The 20360-nt window shown below is 42.4% G+C and overlaps 4 protein-coding genes across 6 annotated transcripts in view; all 4 read left to right on the top strand.

The window, feature by feature from the left end:
- Positions 1-585: 585 nt before the first annotated feature.
- Positions 586-9842, top strand: ttc19 (tetratricopeptide repeat domain 19). Its single transcript, XM_083781879.1, has 10 exons — positions 586-819; positions 2198-2292; positions 2432-2542; positions 3037-3075; positions 3390-3446; positions 4235-4296; positions 5116-5210; positions 5576-5739; positions 6921-7083; positions 9406-9842. Exons 1-10 carry the CDS (start codon positions 591-593, stop codon positions 9597-9599), a joined length of 1209 nt encoding a protein of 402 aa, XP_083638005.1. The 5' UTR covers positions 586-590; the 3' UTR covers positions 9600-9842.
- Positions 9843-9983: 141 nt separating this feature from the next.
- LOC310871294 (CX3C chemokine receptor 1-like) lies at positions 9984-11696 on the top strand (the record flags this gene model as incomplete). Its single annotated transcript, XM_083782779.1, has 2 exons — positions 9984-10319; positions 11405-11696. Exons 1-2 carry the CDS (start codon positions 10297-10299, stop codon positions 11694-11696), a joined length of 315 nt encoding a protein of 104 aa, XP_083638905.1. The 5' UTR covers positions 9984-10296.
- Positions 11697-11938: 242 nt separating this feature from the next.
- Positions 11939-16999, top strand: LOC310871293 (leukotriene B4 receptor 1-like; the record flags this gene model as incomplete). The annotated part of the gene is made up of 4 exons (XM_083782778.1): positions 11939-12087; positions 13329-13494; positions 15172-15278; positions 15739-16999. The coding sequence occupies 4 exons, from the start codon at positions 11939-11941 to the stop codon at positions 15995-15997; spliced, it is 681 nt and encodes a 226-aa protein (XP_083638904.1). The 3' UTR covers positions 15998-16999.
- A 1591-nt stretch (positions 17000-18590) lies between these two features.
- slc4a2a (solute carrier family 4 member 2a) overlaps positions 18591-20360 on the top strand; it is a 38358-nt gene continuing 36588 nt past the window's right edge. For all 3 annotated transcript variants that reach the window (XM_083781020.1, XM_083781019.1, XM_083781018.1), the window contains exon 1: positions 18591-18620. The gene's annotated coding sequence lies outside the window, so the exon portion shown is untranslated. The remainder of the gene's footprint in view (positions 18621-20360) is intronic.

The following is a 20360-nucleotide window of genomic DNA, read 5'->3' as shown; positions in this document are numbered from 1 at the left end:
AGCAATGATTTATTTTTTAATAAGATGCAGTATTGAGATAGCTGGTTTCTGTCCGACAGCAACAATATAGGCCTAATGTCAACGTTAAAACATTTCTGGGACCATTATAACGCCTACTCTGGCTTTTGTGTGCACCACAGACACTTTTTAAATTGCTAAATAATTCATTATTTTGATTAATAAACACTCTTTTAAAATTATAACATATAGCCTACTGAAGAAGTCCTGTACTAAAGTATATGTGCTTAAATGGCTTATATCCATCTCATGCAGTAAGTAAATGAATATGCATGCATGCATGCATACATTACATACATACTTATATAATATTTAAATTTAAATATTTTAAATAAATGCATGATGTGTGGGCTTGATTGGCAGCTATATAATAATTGTAAAAATTGAAGGAGTAGGCTTACAAGATAGAAATACAAATATGACCGAAATAAATTAATAAAAGGGACGTTTGTTTGTTTGAGTTGTTGGTTTTGTGAATTGTGTGTCCTGTATGAACGCACACAAAAAAGCTTTTATTTTGACGCCACGTCACTCACGTGACCTGCTCTCATCCATCCAACATGGCGGCGTCCATGTTGTCCAGTGTGTTGCGCCGTGTCCTTAATAAATGTCCCGGAGGGACGACGCTCACGCGCACAGTGTTTAACGGTGCGGATAGGAGACCAGTAAGCGGTTTAAATAATAGTTACAACTGGGAAGAAGATGCTTCCAGAAGGAGAGAGTGCTGCGTGGTTTATTCTGGCAGCAGAAACCAGTCTAATCATCAAACCACCTGGGCCAGTGCTGCACTGGGAGCCATGGGTAAGTGGCTCTCAACCTGTGGGCCGGGGTGCCCATTGATTGATTGATTGATTGATTGAAATATTTATTAACAGTTTGTAGAATTTACAGAACATTTTAAGCACAAACTCGATACAAAGACTGTCAACTGTGAGTGGACGACCCAATTAAGCATTACACTTGTTTACAACAGGGTCCACATTGTTCAATTCATCAAAACATTTAAAGACATACAAACATTTAGAGACATACAAATAGACATTTCTATGTAGCTAAAGAACAGAACAGGAATTCATCATATGGGAAGCAAAAAAGGGAAAAGATACAATATACAGTGAGGGGAAATGGGGGGGGGGAAATATAAAATATAAAAAGATACTCCTGTGGAAAGGTTATTTAATATTACATTTATTTACCCTATAAACAATTTAGTATTATTTAGTATGTAAGGTTTTGCCCCCTCAAATGGTACCTCGTCAGATAATCCCCACATATCCTACAACAACTTCTGTGAACAGACTTCACTGTAGTAGCTTTTCATAAATTATATTTGTTCTTAGGCTGTCTGCTGTCATGAAAGTTTATAGTTAGAGAAATTCAAAATCCAGCCGTCTGCTGTCCAGCCTCTCCCACCCCTCACTGGGGAAAATTCTGGGACAAGCCTTATTGTACTAACTAACTATAGCTATGAAAAATATAAATATGCTATTAGGCCTACATCTTAATTTTATACTGCATTTTTGGACTACTGTTATTTGTAATTATAATGACAAATTTTAAGAAAGGGGTTCAAATTGTGAAAATAGCAGATATACGCTCACAATATTTATCTTATAAAAATCTTTCTTAGTGTGACTAATGCATGCAGGCAATAATAAAACAAGCGTTGGGCAACATGTGCCTTGATCAGGGTAACAGCCAATACAGTTATCTCATTTAATATCAATCAAGGGTTTTTCACCCATAAAGACCCGAGGCCGATTAAAATTCCTTCACCGCTTCTGAAAGACTTTTGTGCCAAAGAAAATCAAAATATATTTGGCCACATCCCCCCTATCTGAACATGTTTTGTGCCATGGACCCCCAGGAAAAAAGATTTTGTTACACTAAAAAAAAATAGCAGATGTACATAAGCTCGTAGATGAGTTTGTAGATCTGCTATTTTTGAGAGAACCACTGTTCTAATTTAGCTAAAATCTGAAATGAACACCAATGCTTTCCTGGTCTGTTAAATGGCTTTTGTGTGCACACTAGATAGTCTCTTGCAGGCATGTGCAGGAGGGGGTCTTTTGGTGCCTGCTTCTGGTGACTGATATTGTCCTTAATGAATGTTAGACACACGTCCCTGCTTCTTGGTGACTGATATTGTCCTTCTAATGAATTGTCTTTCTTATTCCAGCGTTCTCTCTGTTCAACATGTTTGAGGAGGAAGACAAACGAACTGATGCTCAAAAGCAAGAGGATGAGATTATACTACTGCTGAAGAAAGCAAAAGTATGCCTTAACAATATGTTAATGATGTTATATGATGTTAAAGTATGAATATGTTAATGAGATCATACTGAAGAAAGGACTGAATCTTATTAATGTTATTATGATGTGTGTGTGCGACTGTGCGTGCGTGCGTGTGTAGTTGAGTATGTACAGGGGTCAGCTCCAGGCCGCATCAGACTTTCTCCACCAGGCAGTGGCGCTAGCGCACCGGACACACAACAACCAAGCTATCATCTATACATACAGCCTGGTAAATAATATGTATTATCATTTATTTCTGCAGTCTGGTAAATATATCCATATATTACCATTATATATTTATCAATATTCCATTGATTTTACAACCTAAAAGTTCATGGAAGAAACAATGACAACCAAGCAGACTAACAAAGTAATAAACAATACAATATGATGTTTTGTCCATAAATATAAGTATCATTTATATGTGCAGTCAATCTCTAATTTAGTGATGTAAAAATATAATTTATTTATACACACTGTCTGGTAAATATATGGTATAATACATAGTATGATAAATCTATATATCTATTATCTATATCATACCTTCATGTGTTAAATATCCGATACCTATGATACAAATGTGATTCATATTATAACTTTGATGTGACTTTGTGTGATAATTGCATTATAAATGTGTTATGGATATCATAATATTATGTGTGATAAATGCTGTGTTATGATACATATTCTAACATTGATGCATGTATTGTGTCATATCCGCAGATGGCTAACCTGGCCTATGTGCAGGGACAACTGGACAATGTAAGACCATTTAGTTCAGTGGTTCCCAAACTTTTTGCTCATGATCCAAAAGAGTAATGTGATGTCTCCTCGGGACCCAAACTAGTGAAAATAACAGATTTACAAACCCGAAACCTCATTATGTCCAAGACGGTTACTTTTTAGTAGCAGATTCACAAGCTTGCAATGCGTCGCTTCACGCCACATTTCGAGCTTGTGGATCTCTATCTTTTGATGCTTCTGAATCTGTGGCGCTGATCAAGTAGGGCATTGATTTCCGAAGAAACACTCAAATATGCAGATAGGATATCTGAAATGATGTTTTCTCTCCTCAGGCAGAAAAACTCTTCAAGGCAGCCATGAGCTTCATGTTGTCTGGAGGAACACCACAGGTGTGTGTGTACTGTGTGTGTGTGTGTGTGTGCGTGTGCGTGTGTGTGCATCAGGGGGGCAGTCAGCCAGATATTTCGTGAAGCCTCATTTGAAATCGGTAGTTCATATAATGGCGCTGGACTGGACCCAAAAAGCCCCATAGCTCCATAGAGGCCCATGTATTTTGGCCCAACTTCACCTAGACTGTATTACCTTAATAAACATGGTCATGAATACTTTCTTGCTTCCAGTCACTAGTTTAAAGTCTCATTTCTAATGTCATAATATTCTTTTTGGAAAATTATGGTCCCATTTATAAAATAAATGACCATAAAGTCGCGTATGTTCTGAGGGGCGTGGCTACCGTTACCGTGATCGGGATCCCCCACCCACTCGAGTCAAAATAAAAACCAACGGAGAAGAAGGGGGGAAGTCCCGCCTCGTTGTCTGGGCCAGCCAATGGCCAGCTGGGCCAAAACGGATCTTGAAAGATGGCGACTTACAGTGCATTAGAATGCAAGGGATTTCAGGCTTCATTTTACGTTCATGTTAGACCCGGGGAACGCTTTGTCCATATTTTTTACAGTCTATGGTGTGCATCCTGGTAGCATAGAAAACCAACAGTACTAGAGGTCCTAGTAGGAGATAAAACCAGCAGTAATAGAGGTCCTGGTAGGAGATAAAACCAACGGTACTAGAGGTCCTGGTATGAGATAAACCCAGCAGTACTAGAGGTCCTGGTAGGATATAAACCCAGCAGTACTGGAGGACTCATGGTGTGTTACTGTGTTTGTCTCTTGTTTTGAAGGATGACAACGGCGTCATAGAAATCTCTCTGAAACTGGCCACCATCTACGCCGGTCAGAACAAGTAAGTCCAGCTGTCTGTATAGAGTCCAGTTTGCAATTTAGTCATTTAGCACAGAGGTTTTCAACCCGTCACTAGTCAATATAGTTGACCTGGCATCTCATTTCACATAATACGACCTCCTTGTTAAGTGGTCAGTGGGCCCTGATCCAGAAAGCGATTGCGAACATGAAGTAGGTCAACAAACAACAAGGTAAATAGTCACATAAGTAGGAGTTCAGAGAAAGTAATATAGTATAATAGATTTATTTTCCCTTCTTTTTTTTGTTAGTTTTTGTTTTAAAGCAGTTCCATAGACATGCCTTCCGGCTCTGGAGCGTATGTGCTCAAGGGAGGGCAACATTTTCACGAGATTCCTTACGAAGTATGAGCGTGCATCACAGAGCGCATGTTCGGGTCTGATAAGTCCCGGAAACGATGCGATGTGATTGGCCAGTAGTCACTTGAGTGGCAGCTTGACGTAGTTTCCCTTCCACACTTCCGGCGCACTTCCTCCCCCAGTGTAAATTGTTCCGCCCCTACTTTGACACGCATGGCTCCAACGAGCTGCAGCGGCCAATGAGGCATCTATTTTTTGGGCAGTTCTGTCTTATGGTGCCTTGGCAAACGCCAGGATGAAACTCATTGTCTCTCCTACACATAGTAATACAGCTAAGCCCCTTGCAGGGACCCCCCCCCCCCCCCCTGAGTCTATACTGTAACTTCATACTTTTGTGTTACATAATATGCTATATATTTCTTAAAAAGTGACAAACGCCTACGTCTGCTCACGCCTCAATATCTCTCTGTGTGTATGTTTCTCTCTGTCTCTGTTGCTCTCAGGAGGGAGCTAGCAGACATTGGTTACAGTTTCTGTATCGAGAATCTGGAGGCTAAACTGTTGAAGCACAAAGACCTACCTGAGGACGAGCTAACAGGTTGGTAACTGTTCATCTCCACTCCCTTCTATATATTTGTTTATCACTTACACCCCTTTTTCTATTTCCTAAACCTAAACTTAAACCTAACCTCAGTAAAACTGCCTAAACAAAACCTTAGCCCTAACCTCAGTTAAACTGCCGGTACCGGTATGCCTAAACCTAAACTTAAATCTAACTTCAGTTAAACTATGTCTAAACTTAACATTAAACATTAACCAGGATTCTAATCAGACACAGGTAAGGTGCATCTATCCTATAACGTTAGTGGAATCCATCATAACGTGTCCTTGACATGAGCAAAAGCTTTAGAAGTGCTGGTTTCAATTGATCCGGGTGTTGTTGTGTCCTGTCATGTCCACTAGAGGAGGCTGAAGCACTCAGAAAGGAGACCAGGCTGCTCTTGGGTTTGTGCTTGGACTCTCGTGCACGCTACCGTGCTTCCACCCGGCAGCTGACCAACGCTACGCTGGACTACCAGCAAGCTCTGCTCATCTGTGGCCAGGAGCAAGGACAAACACACCCTCAGGTACTGATAACCAGCCGTGGAAGAAGTACTTGAGTAAAAGTTTCAATACCACAATAGTATAAATATTCAGTTGCAAGTCAAAATAACTGAGTTAATTAATTTGCAAAATGAATTAGGTAAAAAAACTAAAACGCAATTAATGCATGCTTAGATTTCCCTCCCCATATATCCCATAATCCCACTCTGCACTAGTCATCGCTCTGGTATCTGATAGCTGATAGATCCAAACGAGATGGAAAGAGAAGCCATATCTAGCCCTATCTGGATGGGGAAAAAAACACAAGTCATTTATTGCCAAAAAAGGGTGCACACTTTACATAGGCAGCAGCTCAAATCACACAGCACGACAGGGTGAGAGACAGAGACATGGAGATAAGTAACTAGCTCTCGCACTGAGCTAGAGTCACTTGTCGGTTCCCACAAGAAAAGGCCATATTTAGGGCATATTTTGGACAGTTCAATTAATCAGATTAATCTCATTTTAAAAATAATTAATCATGATTACCGGTAATTCATTTTTAAGCTGTGATTAATCTGATTAAATTTGTAAGCATTTGACAAACCCTAGAGTTAAAAGTAAAAGTTTGCTGTTCAAAATGTGTGTGTGTGTGTGTGTGTGTGTGTGTGTGTGTGTGTGTGTGTGTGTCCGTCCGTCCGTCCGTCCGTCCGTCCGTCCGTGCCGCACCGTGCCTGTTATCCCTTGATTCCTTTGGTTCGCGCGATGTGATGAAGACAGGGATATGATGATAAAAGTAGTGTCGGACCGTATTTGTGTGTGCATGCACCGTGTCATGGCTCACGGCTTCACGTTGTGGCGTTCAGCCAATATTGCTTCACGTTGCGGAGAATAGAGAGTTAAGGTGGTTGCACACCGGCCGGAAAACCGATGGAGAAACGCCGCTTAAAAATTAGACAATATAAATGTTTTCAACAATTTAAGCGCTGTAGTGCAATAACAATAGTCTCTTTGCCAATAGGCAACCACACTGATAATTTTATTTTATAGTTTCTTTTATACCCAAATCTTCTCTTCTGGGGATCCCTGGCCACACATCAAGAGGTTGATGGCCTGGTTCTGGTTATTTGGTTATTTATTAAAGGGACAGTTTCGCATCAACAGTGGAGACAGGGATGGAGTCTGTGGTTACCATAGTAACCCTGTGTTGTTTATTTCCCATCAGACGTTGGTGCTGATGAGCGACCTGGCAACCATCTTGGACCTGCAGGGACGCCATGACGACGCGTTGCCGTTCGTGACGAAGGCGGTGGAACTGAGTCGAACCGTGGGCCATCCTGACATGCACGTCCTTCTGGGAAATATGGCTGGAATATTATTACACCAAGGTCATTATTGAAGGGCCTATGGTCCCTCATTGTCTCCACCAGGCCGAAGGCATGTGGGGAGAGTATGTTTTGCACTCCGTCCGTCCGCGTGTCCGTCCGTGTGTCCGTGTGTCCGTGAACAGCTAATCTCGGCCACCGTTAACCCGGTCGATGCCATATTTTGCACACACACTCCCTGGATGCCAACCATGAACCTCTGCCCCAAACTTTCCAGAACGGCCTGTTATAGCGCCACCAGGAGGCCGCTTTGTGCAAAACAAGTTTTTCAATGCCATATTTTGCACACACACTCCCTGGATGCCAACCATGAACCTCTGCCCCAAACTTTCCAGAACGGCCTGTTATAGCGCCACCAGGAGGCCGCTTTGTGCAAAACAAGTTTTTGCACAGTACACCTACAGATTTTGTCCAAACATCACGCAAATTGGTACACAGTCTCTCTAGAGCCATTCAACGAAACGGGTCTTTCAGATTTATCAGACTCCATCCTGATTGGTTAAGATTGGCTTCCAAAGTTCACAGGAGTGCTCAGTTTCAAACAAAATGCTGCAAATCATGAACACATCGCGTGATTTCCGTGAAATTGTGCACCCACATTCCCACTAGGCCGAGGACGAAATGCCACATGAACAATTTCAACTCAGCCTCAAGGTGGCGCTATAACTGGCCGAAAAGTGTTTTTACCTCTAACTGCACGGATCTGTGGATAACCTGGTGGAGACCTGTGCCCGGAAGGGCACTTTTTCTAGTTGTATTTGTGTTTCTCTCTTCTAATTTCTTCTTCTTCCTCTAAATATTGCAGTTCTGGCTTAACCGTGCTGTCTGTTTTCGTGAACCGCTTGACCGTCAGCAATTAGACTTCGATACATATATACGTCTCCTCATGCCGAACAACTTTAGTCTTCTGACTTTTGACCTCTGACCTTTAGATCACCCACCATTTTGAATTGTATGAAAAACATTTACTTCCAGCATTTTTGATCGTCTTTTGTTTATCTTCCACTCTGAGCTTCTGTGCAGTTTGCCATGGAGCAGAGGGGAGAGGGGGTGGAGTTACAGACAGTTTGAGGATCCAATGGAGTTGAGAGGTTCTTTCAGAAGCGCTTTTTAATAATTCCTTTTGGTTCAATATGTTCATAATAACACACAGGGTGTTCAATAGCATCAATTTATGAAAAACAAAAAATCTAAAACCTCAAAAATGTAGTTAAGAGATATCTTCCCGACAGCGACGATATGCAATACGCACAACATGCAGGCGAACTTCCAGGGCTGAGAGGGGCTGTCGCTCAGCTGCTCGACACGTCCGAAGGCCCACCCTGGTATCCTAGGTACCAGATGGGACGAGTGACACCCTCCTAGACCTAGGTCTCTCAACTTCAGTGTTCTATGTCTCTATGGTTTATTGTGCATATTGCATATACGTAGGCAGCCAAAACTCTGTTTATCTTGTCCACACAGGGACGCATAAACAGAGTTTTGAAAAATCTCCACTGTTTTTTTTTTTTTATATATTTCTTATCCCACGATTTTGTAACCCATTTTTCACCCCTGTGTCAATCATCTAATGTGATCCTGGGCTCTACACACCCTCCACCAACCTAGTCCCCATATATGAGGGACATGGGGAGAGCAACGGACTTGAACTCATGCTTCCTTCATGCCTGAGTGTCCAAGTTGCTCCTTTACACCTGACAGGGGGGAGTTTCCCTTGTTGGACGTAGCGCGTGAAAGGAACACGTTATTCCAACCAGTTCCTTTCCCCTCCATCAGGCGCCCCGGCTGGCCAGGGGGAGGCAGTTTAGTGACCAGGATTACTGCATGTTTTTTGTGAGGGTACCCATATGGGGACACGGGGAGAACATGCAAACTCCACACAGAAATGCCCTTTCGCCAACCCCGCCTTCGGGTATGGGCACTGATGACGCGGAGGAGGAAACACGCCGCCAGCACCCACAACGTCCCGAGCGGGAATCGAACCCAGGACCTTCTAGCTGTGAGGCGACAGCACTACCAACTGTGCCACCGTGCCCCCAAAAATCTCCACTGTTGCCGGAGAGTGATTTAAAAAGATTTGTTTTTATGGGCCAAAAACAGTGGTACCATTATATGGCCATCACGTGACAATGAGCCCATATATGGAGATCCCAGGTGTCATCAATATTGGCCAGCAACTGTATATCTGACCCCTCCCCCCCATGCCAAAGTGCCAGCCCAGCAGTCTGCTGTCACCTAGGCGGATGCGTGCATACTTCTCGCCCTCAGGCGTCTTACTGGTAGTGATAATGTAATAATGAATATTCATGTTTTTAATGTTTCCAGATCGTCTAGACGAGTCGGTCAGTGTTTATAAGGAGGCGCTGTCTCTGGCTCAGGCTGCAGGAGATGAGGAGGCTGTGGAACAAGTTCTACAGGGAATGGACAGAGTCAAGAAGAAGAGGGACCAACTGAAGAACAAGACAAAAGAACAAGAGCAAAGCCAAGAACCCGAAGAGACACCAACGCAGTCTGTCTGACCAGTATGTCCTTAAACTTTCATAGGTGTATGGGGAATGTGCATCAATGTGTCTGTGAGACTGTCTTTCTGTCTGGTTCTCCTACTACACAAACAAAATATATGTGTACCATTATATGTGGTGTTTTTGGACTCAAGAAGTAAAGCAATATTTAAGTATGCTTTTTCTTATGTCTTTCTACGTTAGGTTTGCTGTTAACAAAGAACCCAGACAATGAAAAGCCTACTGTATTAACACAGTGAAGTGAAAAAACAATGAAGAAAGAAATAGATTACTGTATATTTCTGTATATTTTTGTTCAAATTGAAATAACATGGTTTTAGTGAAAACATATGCACCTGGCTACAGCTGCTATTGACAATAAATATATACCATCAACTTAGGAATACAGTTTCTCTCTACTCTGCTTAAAACCTTTTCTTTTAATCTATTTTTAATTAATGTATTATCTTAGTTGTAAACACTACAGTCTTGTGTAGTAAAACATCAAAGTAGAATTTGGGTATATCCATGGTACATACAGTACAAAGAACAATATAATGTATATAAAACAAGAAATTAAATATATGCCCAGGTTTCATTCCCCACCCTCCCCATCTCTCTCTCTCTCGGGTTCCGAGCCGAGCGACGGCTGTCGTGGGAACAGCGGGAGCTTTACTTGGTCCGTCGTAACCACATGTGACGTAGAAGCAGGAACATGGAACAGATGAAGTGTAAAAGGTTAGCGTTTTCCCTCGTTCGTTCAGTCAGAGAGCCATTCCTCTATGCAGGGGCAAATGGGAAATAAACGGTGCATTTATATAGCGCTTTTATCCAAAGTATTCATACAGCTTTACATAGATTGTACAATCTGTGATGCAGATGTGTGCATGACATTTGACACAAATTATGTCACATACATACCTGCCCTGTACGTGCACATGTACTTGACACGAATACTTCACTTTTACTTCAAATCAGTTTTGTGTAGCAAAAACAAATGTTCCACTGTGTAAATATAGCCCACTGTAAATTTGAATGACGCTTCCATGTTAATTATGTTTGCTGTTATTTAATGACACTTCCATGTTAATTATGTGTGCTGCTGTTATTAAATTAATATGGTAAGTACTGTTGTATCCTCACTGACTCAACTGCCAGTGAGGAGCCCCCACCGAGATGACGTGGAACCTCTGTCCTACTCCCGTCTCCCGCCCAACGCTCCCCGCTCAGTTTAAAGCGCATTGCAGGCTGGAAGTGGCCCATGGGCCACTTCATTACAGGCGTACATTTTATTATATTGTGTATGTTTTCCTTTCATAGGCAGATATTGTACAATCATAACCCCCCTCCTAACCCCACCCCACACACACACATCTCCTCTCTCTCGCTCCTGATGTGTTCCCACGTCCCGCGACCAGCGGGTCCACTCAGGGTCTTTCTGTGGGCTGGTTCTCTTTAAAGACAGATCGTTACTGGAAACCACTTCCTTCCCAATGTCATCCTTTATATGTTGAAGCGCAGAGACATATCGCACCAATGCTCAGTCCTCACACTCTCACACTGGCTGTACTGGCTGCTGCAACACTTTTTTATTAGAAACAACAGACAACACTTTTTATTTCAAACAACACAACACTTTTTATTACAAACAGACATACCACTTTTTATTACATACAACAGACATAACACTTTTTATTACAGATAACAACACTTTATTACAAACAACAGACATCAACCCTTGTTTTAAACTACAACAAAATGGAAGATATTTACATCCACGACAACAACTCCCGTCTGCTCGTTTCCCCGTCTGCACCGTCCAGCCCAGCGGGATTTACCCCCCTGGCCCCAAGTCCGGCGGAGCTGAGCAAAGCGGTCATTTTGGGCCTGTTTTGCGCGCTGGGCATTCCCGGGAATGTGGTGGTGCTGGCGCTTCTGTTGCGCAAGCTGGAGCGGAACAACTTCACGGAGCTGCTGATGCTGAACCTGGCGTGCTGCGACCTGCTGTACCTCACCACCCTGCCCGTGTGGGTGGTCCACGCCATCCGCCGGCGAGACATCCACCCTGCGCTCTGCAGGCTAGTGTTGATACCTTTTTTCACTGAGGAAAACTGAATAAAAACTGTGCTGTGCTGACTAAAACTACTGTATGACTACAAGTATTGACAATTTCGTCAAAAGATGCAAACTAGACTAAAATGTTAGGTAGGGAGTAGGGACTAGTGGAGAAGAGATCCAGTAGAACTAAAGACAAGCCATTTTATGCTTGGTTGCATGCTGAAAATTGCAGATCTACAAGTTCACAATGTGATACAGTGTGACTAAAAGTAAATGAAAATGTATTCAAAAGATTATTCATGGCTGAAACTAAATCAAAATGTTGCTGTCAAAATCAACACTTCTGCAGGTTTGTCTCCTTCGTGGTGTTCTGCAGCCTCTACGTCAACATCTTCACCATCACGTTGATGAGCGTCCAGCGCTTCCTCAAGGTGCTCCACCACCACAGGTATATAGTCTCAAGATGCTCCACCATCACAGGTATATAGTCTCAAGATGCTCCACCACAGGTATATAGTCTCAAGATTCTCCACCACAGGTATATAGTCTCAAGGTGCTCCACCATCACATGTATATAGTCTCAAGGTGCTCCACCATCACAGGTATATAGTCTCAAGATGCTCCACCATCACAGGTATATAGTCTCAAGTTGCTCCACCATCACAGGTATATAGTCTCAAGGTGCTCCACCATCACAGGTATATAGTCTCAAGATGCTCCACCACAGGTATATAGTCTCAAGGTGCTCCACTATCACAGGTATATAGTCTCAAGATGCTCCACCATCACAGGTATATAGTCTCAAGATGCTCCACCACAGGTATATAGTCTCAAGATGCTCCATCACAGGTATATAGTCTCAAGATGCTCCACCACAGGTATATAGTCTCAAGGTGCACCATCACAGGTATATAGTCTCAAGATGCTCCATCACAGGTATATAGTCTCAAGGTGCACCATCACAGGTATATAGTCTCAAGGTGCACCATCACAGGTATATAGTCTCAAGGTGCTCCACCATCACAGGTATATAGTCTCAAGGTGCTCCACTATCACAAGTATATAGTCTCAAGGTGCTCCACCATCACAGGTATATAGTCTCAAGGTGCTCCACCATCACAAGTATATAGTCTCAAGGTGCTCCACCATCACAGGTATATAGTCTCAAGGTGCTCCACCATCACAGGTATATAGTCTCAAGGTGCTCCACTATCGCATGTATATCAACATCTTCACCATCACAGGGGGGACTGCCCATAAGTCTGGCCTCCCGTTAGTCCGACCTACGTGGCCAGTTAAGACTGAGGTTAGGGCTAGCAACCTACGTGGCCAGTTAAGACTGAGGTTAGGGTTAGCGACCTACGTGGCCAGTTAAGACTGAGGTTAGGGTTAGCGACCCAAGTGGCCAGTTAAGACTGAGGTTAGGGTTAGCGACCTACATGGCAGGTTAAGACTGAGGTTTAGGGCTAGTGACCTACTACTCTGGTTAGGGTTAGTGACCTACTTGGCCAGTTAAGACTGAGGTTAGGGCTAGCGACCTACGTGGCAGGTTAAGACTGAGGTTAGGGTTAGCACCCTATATGACCGGTTAAGACTGAGGTTAGGGTGTGGTTTAGTATTACTAGTAATCGGTCGGAACAATGACATGTCACTAAACACTGATTGACTTTTCCCGCCACATACCTGCAGGTGGTCCCAGCTGGGGCAGAGGGGCGAGACGGCTCTGCTGGTGGGACTGTGGGTGGTGTCCTGCGTACTGACCTGGCCGTCTGTGGCGTCCACCGGCTGGACCGAGGGCCGACACTTTGAATGCAGCAGACCGTCCCGCATGGAGGGCCTGGCCCTGGGAGCCACGGTTAGTCCCCTTCCCTCAGAACATGCAATCGTCGAAAAATGTCATTACATTTTCAAACATTTTTCAAAAATAGCAGAAAAAGCAGATCTACAAGCTTACATGTCACTCTGTAACGTGTTGTAAGTTTGTAGATCAACTATTTCCGCTATTTTGTACATTGTTTTGAAAGAAAAATATATATAAAAAAATATTAAATGTGTCACTGTGATTTCATTGTGTATTTAAGTTATTTGTCATGCAGTATCTGCCCTGTGAAAAAATGCAATAATTCTTGTGACAATGAAACTGCCCACCAGGATGAATGAATCTATTTATCACGCATTGCCAAGGTTGTTACACTGTCAACCCTTATTTTGAAGAGCCAAATATGTTACGATGACATAATGCTGTGTGTGGTGGTTGTTGTTCTCTCGCTCGGTGCAGAAAAAACCCGATCGCGAGTATCACAGCGCCTGCTGTCGGCCGTTGAAAAACCTCATTGCACCGATTTGGAGATACAGGCCATTGAAAGCAGCACATAGATGCGTGCACATCTTCAAAATGACCACGTCCACTGTCACACTTTACACTGGGATGCTAACGAGAGACAGCTATCGATGCGATCCGATCAAAACATGAATTAAAGAATATAAAGACTAGAAAACGTTTGCGGGCTGCCAGTTAATCTATGCTTATACGCTTCTGGCGGGCTCCGTGTTAAATGTGTAATCGTGACATTCATGGTCCATTTTATACAAATGTAGGCCTATAGCTTTCCAACATTCAATTTATTGATTAATAAATGAAGGCAATTATTGGTAGATGTTTATTTGAGGGGTGCTAGCCCCTCCTATGCCCAGCTTTGTGTGTTTGTACCTGTACCACATTTGTGACGATTTGATTACCCAGTTTTGTGTTTGTGTGTACCACATAGTGATGATTTGATTGGCTGAGCACGGAATGTGATGATGTATGACAATAAGAGCGTGCCTCACTTTTCAGTGGTGGAAAGTAACTAAGTACATTTGCTTAAGTACTGTACTTAAGTACAATTTCAAGGTATTTTTTACTTTACTTGAGTATGTCAAATTTTCAGTACTTTTACTTCTACTAGTTCATTTGTAGATTTTGATTATCATTACAAGACGTACAGTAACCACCTCAGCCCTACTGTATATACATTTCGGCCAATAGCCGATCTACAAGCTCACAATGCGTCGCAATGCAACGCACTGTGAGCTTGTAGATCAGCTATAAATAGCTGTAGATCAGCAATTTTTACTATTGAAAACTTGAAATGGGACATTCTGCATCAGTACTTTTACTTTTGGTACTTTATGTACATTTTGAAACCAATACTGTTGTGCTTTTTCTTTTACTTGTAACGAAGTACTTCTACATTACAGTATTGATACTTTTACTTAAGTAAGAAATGTCAGTACTTTTTTCCACCACTGTATTTTTCTATACTTACATCCCCTACATGACTATATAGGTTGTGGAGCTGCTGCTGGGACTATATATATATATATACATAGCACATACTATATATACTATACATATAGTATACATACTATATACATACATCCCCTACATGACTATACAGCTTGTGGAGCTGCTGCTGGGACTATATATATAGTACATACTATATACTATACATACTATACTATACTATACATCCCCTACTTGACTATACAGGTTGTGGAGCTGCTGCTGGGCTTCGTCATCCCGTTCTCCGTCATGACGTCGTTCTACTGCTGTCTCTACCGCCGGGTGAAGGAGAGACCCGCTCTGTCCACTAACAGGCTAGTGGCATCATTTAGACCCTTGATTATGCGGCTTAAAATCCTTCATTTTGCTATGAAATATGCAGGTTTTTATGTAATTTTATGCAGTGAATTTGCAGGAAGTCGCGAAATATGTGAAAAGTTGCTAAATTGTGCGGAAAAATGAGAAATGAAAATATGCGAAATATGCTAAACTTTTTTGTGATGTGATTTTATGCAGTGAAAAATGCGAGAAGTTGCAAAATATGCCGGTAGTTTGCGCGATTATGTGCCCTTTTTGACAAAAATGTACCTCTGGTGTGATTATTTAAATTATTTAACCACGTGATAGCGACCATTTAGTATTGAGCCGCTAACATCGGCACGTTGTTCAATCCAGCTCAGTTGTGGCTGACTGTCGGTGTGCCACGGCACATTACCATTCTATGTCAAATTGAACGGACAATAACATTTCCTTCATCTTCCTCTTCAATGACAGGAGAACCAGCCAGCTGATCTCCAGGATCATTGTGACCTTCCTGGTTCTGTGGGTTCCCATCCACGTGGTGGGCCTGGTGGGCCTGGTGGGAGAGTCTCTGCGGGCATCGCGGCCGGACCTCGCCTCCAGGCTGGACCGCTTCACTGACAGGGCCGTGATAGTGAAGAATCTGCCTCTGCTCAGCGCCATCATAGACCCTTTCCTCTACGCCTATTCCTTCAGCAAGCTGTGGCCACGGAACAACCCTAACCCATCGTAGACCCTTTCCTCTATTCCTTCAGCTGCAGCTGTGGCCACAGAACGGACACAACCAGGATGCTCTGCGGCCTAACGTGTGAATGGTTTGTTTAAAAGTATGTAGTTCAAATAGTACAATAGGTGTTATTATTATTATTATTATTATTATTATTATTGGTCATCACATGTCATCACATCAATATGATGTTAGTCTTCACCCAAGTATGGAGTTGTGTTTGTGTCACTGTACCAATATAAATGTTAGTGTGGAACAGCACTGCATTGTTTTCATGACACTTAATTTTTATCCACTTTATTGTCAAACGATGACAAGAAATGTGGCACTGGACCTTGCATGTGAACAGAGGAACAGAACAGAGATCCTACGATGCTGCTGTAGCAGAGGGACACAACCTGTACTCCTTTGGATGGTACTGTAAATTGATTGACATGGACCAGATTGCAGTACACAACAGTGTCCTTGTGTTGGATTAAGTTTCCTCCTGTGACAACCGGAAGAGTAGAACTTCCACCTGAGGTTCCCTCCAACTGTGTGTGCCACACAGCTGTGCTCATAAAAGACATCGTCTACATTTGGGGGGGGCTTAGTTAATTTTCAGGTAGAAGAGGGTTTACTTATGAAAATCCAAGGGAAAATCGCCAACATGCTTTTTGCTTTTGAATTTTGATGTTGACACTCACAGATGGTTAAAGCCCAGTGTTTCTGGACAGTTCCAGGGAGGAGGAGTCACTCGGCCTGTACGTGTCTTGGAGAAGGTAATGTACATCTATGGAGTATACAAACGGCTGACTGGATGCACTAATGAAATCTACAAGTTGGATGTCACCACAATCGTTTGGCCTGTAATTAACACCACAGGCAACCTGTGTCCTCACACCTCACACTCTGCCACCATCATCGGTTGCTGTAAAAGACCTATCGCGCTCAGTAGCTTCTGCAGCACGAACTCGCAGCTGATGGGCGATCTTTGTTTTTATTGGAGGGTGGGGGGGGGCTATATCGTCATCGGTTCAGGAAAGATGCGTATTTGTTGTACACCTGGAGATGCAAGGGTTGCGTCTTAGTTAACTCTGTCTGGGTTCACTTTGGGCCTGGTGATATGGTGATATTTGTCACTGCATGTACTGTACATTAGAAGTGGGTCGAAAGCTCATGCGTCCTCCCGGTGGGGGCTCCTCACTGGCAGGTGAGCAAGTAGGATACAACGGCAGAGACAACACACAAATGTGTGTGGGGAGGAATCAATTGCAAATTGGAAACTAAATTGGGGAGAAAGATGCGTAAAAAAGCTGGGGTTAAAGGGTTAAAGCTATGAAGTGAAAAGTTGCACCTATATTAAGAGTTTGGGAACTTTAACCCACGATGTTTTTAACCTTTTTCTAATAAACTGTATTCACAGGAAGTATAGGCCTACTAGTTACATAATCATTACTGTCGGGCATTTTAACCTTTTGTGTTCGTAAATGAATGCCCTACTTGGTCATACTACAACGTCACACAAGCATTAGCAGATCCACAAGCTCGAAGAGCTTATAGATGTGCTACTTTTGCTACACTATTTTGAATTTGAACCCTGAACATATGAGGTTTCCACCCGACAGAGACGATAAGTATGTGTGATATTCTCACAGTCTACTGATGACGTATTTCCCAGTGTTTGCTCATAACATGATCCTGATCCATTTATTACACACTACAACACACACACACACACACACACACACACAGGCTCGCACACCCACACGCACACAGTCACAGACACACACCCATACTACAACACAGGACATCAACATTTTTGATGGTGGTTTTATGAATGCCATTTGAATGTTTTTGGTCCTTTTTAATAGTAACCGGAAAGCTGATAATGGCAGATCTACAAGCTCACAACGGGTCGCAGCACGACCTGTTGCGAGGTTGTAGATCTGCTCATTTCAGCGCACTGTCAACCACAGTATCAGATTCCAACCTCAACTCCTAAACCTCTAAATGTCTAATCCTTTCCCTAAATGGTCCTTGATTCCTCACAATGTCTAGTCCTCAAATTCTACTACTTGTGGGGATATTTGGCAACTCAAGCACAAACAAACGCACGCACGCACACACACACACACACATGCCTGCATGCATGCACAAACACGCGTGCGCACTCACAGCAGCCATCTTGTTTCCCACAGACACCGGTTCCCAGACATTTAGCTGAATGTTATGTCTTCAAACAAAACAAACTCCTGGCTTTGTTCTTAACTCACAACATCATGTTTTACTATGGTGTGTGTGTGTGTGTGTGTGTGTGTGTGTGTGTGTGAGACTGATATCTTACAGCGTTTATTCATAATACGCACATACGCACACACACACATACACACAGCCGTTCACGTCGCGGTTATAAAGCAAACAAACACAGCATTTGTGAATTTGCTGCTAAATGTTTATGGATATGCTGAAGATTATAAGTCATAATGGCTGTTATGATCTCTCTCTCTCACACACACACACACACACACACACACACACACACACACACACACACACACAATCAGTCCTAAGGCAGGTATAAAGGCATGTGTGTATGTTCAGCTATAAGCATTCTGGATGACAGATCACATCTCCACAGACACACCAGGTAAGATGCATGAGCGCTACTTCCATAGTGTCAATATTTCCATACTACAGGCTACTAGATTGTACACCAGGGGGTTTTCAACGGTTTTCAGGCCAAAGACCCTTTAGCTGAGACAGAGATGGAGCAGGGACCCCCACTACATGTTGTATAACATTGTGTTGCAGATCACACCTTTTCACAGATTTCATCATAGATAGTTTTGTTGACTTGCCTGACAGCACTAATATCAGTGTTGTTTATGTATGTATGTGTGTGTGTGTGTGTGTGTGTGTGTAGGTGCAAGAAATGGGATTTATACGTATCACGCCCCATACAAATTGGTCTGTGACCCACAAATGTTTGGGAAACAGTGCACTAGATTATATGTTAATACTACTTACGTATAGGCTACTACTATATCAGTAGTTCTCAAACTTGTTCATGCCAAGGACACCCAAATTAGTATGTATTTGGCCACAGACCACAAAACAGACGCCCAAAAACCATTCAAAGACTACTAACATTACTGGTTTTTAAGCAGCGAGCATTTACAGTAGATCAGTTCCAGATTCCAGTGGTTAAACTGATTGTGATGCTATATTAACTAATTCCAATGATTCCTGGGATTCTCCAGATCCCACTTTTAGAACTGAGTGCTACACAGTATTATATATTGATAATAGTACCGGTATATGACCCTACTATACTATATTATAGCCTACTACATTAGTGTATATAATATATAATTTTCTGTCATGTAATTACAATACATAGCTACATATTGTATGTATTGTAATTACAATTATCTTACAATATTCTTATTATATTTTACCCAAAACCTTATATTTTGAAAACAAAGCTATACTGCCTCATCAAAGTTGGTGTTGTGACTTTATATATTGTTAATTACTTGCATGGGAGGGGGAGAGGTGGTGGAGTTTGCTGTTTTAGCAGACAGTTGAGGGTCCAATGGAGTTATGAGGTTTTGTCTGAAGCGCTTTTTAACACTTTTCTTTGGTTCAATATTTTCGAAACAACACACAGACGTAAAGGTTGTTCAGCAAAAACCTAAAACAATGGAGTTAGGTCGTTTCCTCCCGATCGACAGCAACGACTGATTATCACAATAATTTTGGCCACGATCTAATCGAGACATTAATATATACTTTTTTAATAATGGTTCCATCGTTTGGTTGGTGCCTCTCATCTTCCTCAAAACAAAACAACATAGATTCTCAGTGGTCTACAACAGTAGCCTGGAATCCAGACTGATTCGGTACGTTTGTGTCTTTCTCTCACTTCCCTACTCAGTCTGGCCAGGGTCATATTTGACTCGTATTTCAATTATGTATGCAAGTCAGAAAGTGACTCAAGTTTTATATTGGAAGGCACTGGTCGCAATGTTTGTGTTGATGGGAATGTTTTGTTTTTCCCCTCAAAATGTAAATGTCTGAAAATACACATTAACATGAATCCAACATTAATATATAATCTAACTATAAATGCAAGGAATCGATCTGTCCATTTACGTCTGTAATTCACATACAGTATCTCTTAACGTCGAGTCGGTCGGATAGGCGGTTAACCGCCAGAAAAGACTCTGGCCATGGCCCAAATAAGCCAATTGATTGCCATGGCAACCTCAGCCTAAACTTGATTTTGCAAATTCCCCACACCTGCCATTTGATTACTCACTTTCAGTGGGCATTGCCCACCTTGAAAAAGTAATAACATTTGAGTAGCCTACTTCTTCCATCACTG

The sequence above is a fragment of the Protomyctophum parallelum genome (genome assembly GCF_964188405.1).
Source record: "Protomyctophum parallelum genome assembly, chromosome: 14".
In the NCBI taxonomy this organism is placed as follows: Eukaryota; Metazoa; Chordata; class Actinopteri; order Myctophiformes; family Myctophidae; genus Protomyctophum; species Protomyctophum parallelum.
Note: the sequence above shows the minus strand (reverse complement) of the source record. Positions and strands in the feature narration are given on the sequence as shown.

Coding starts and splice junctions, on each gene's coding strand:
- ttc19 (XM_083781879.1), top strand. CDS start 591: ATGTTGTCCAGTGTGTTGCGCCGTGTCCTTAATAAATGTCCCGGAGGG. Junction 3,076..3,389: donor TGCAGGGACAACTGGACAAT/GTAAGACCATTT, acceptor TTCTCTCCTCAG/GCAGAAAAACTCTTCAAGGC. Junction 4,297..5,115: donor ATCTACGCCGGTCAGAACAA/GTAAGTCCAGCT, acceptor TGTTGCTCTCAG/GAGGGAGCTAGCAGACATTG.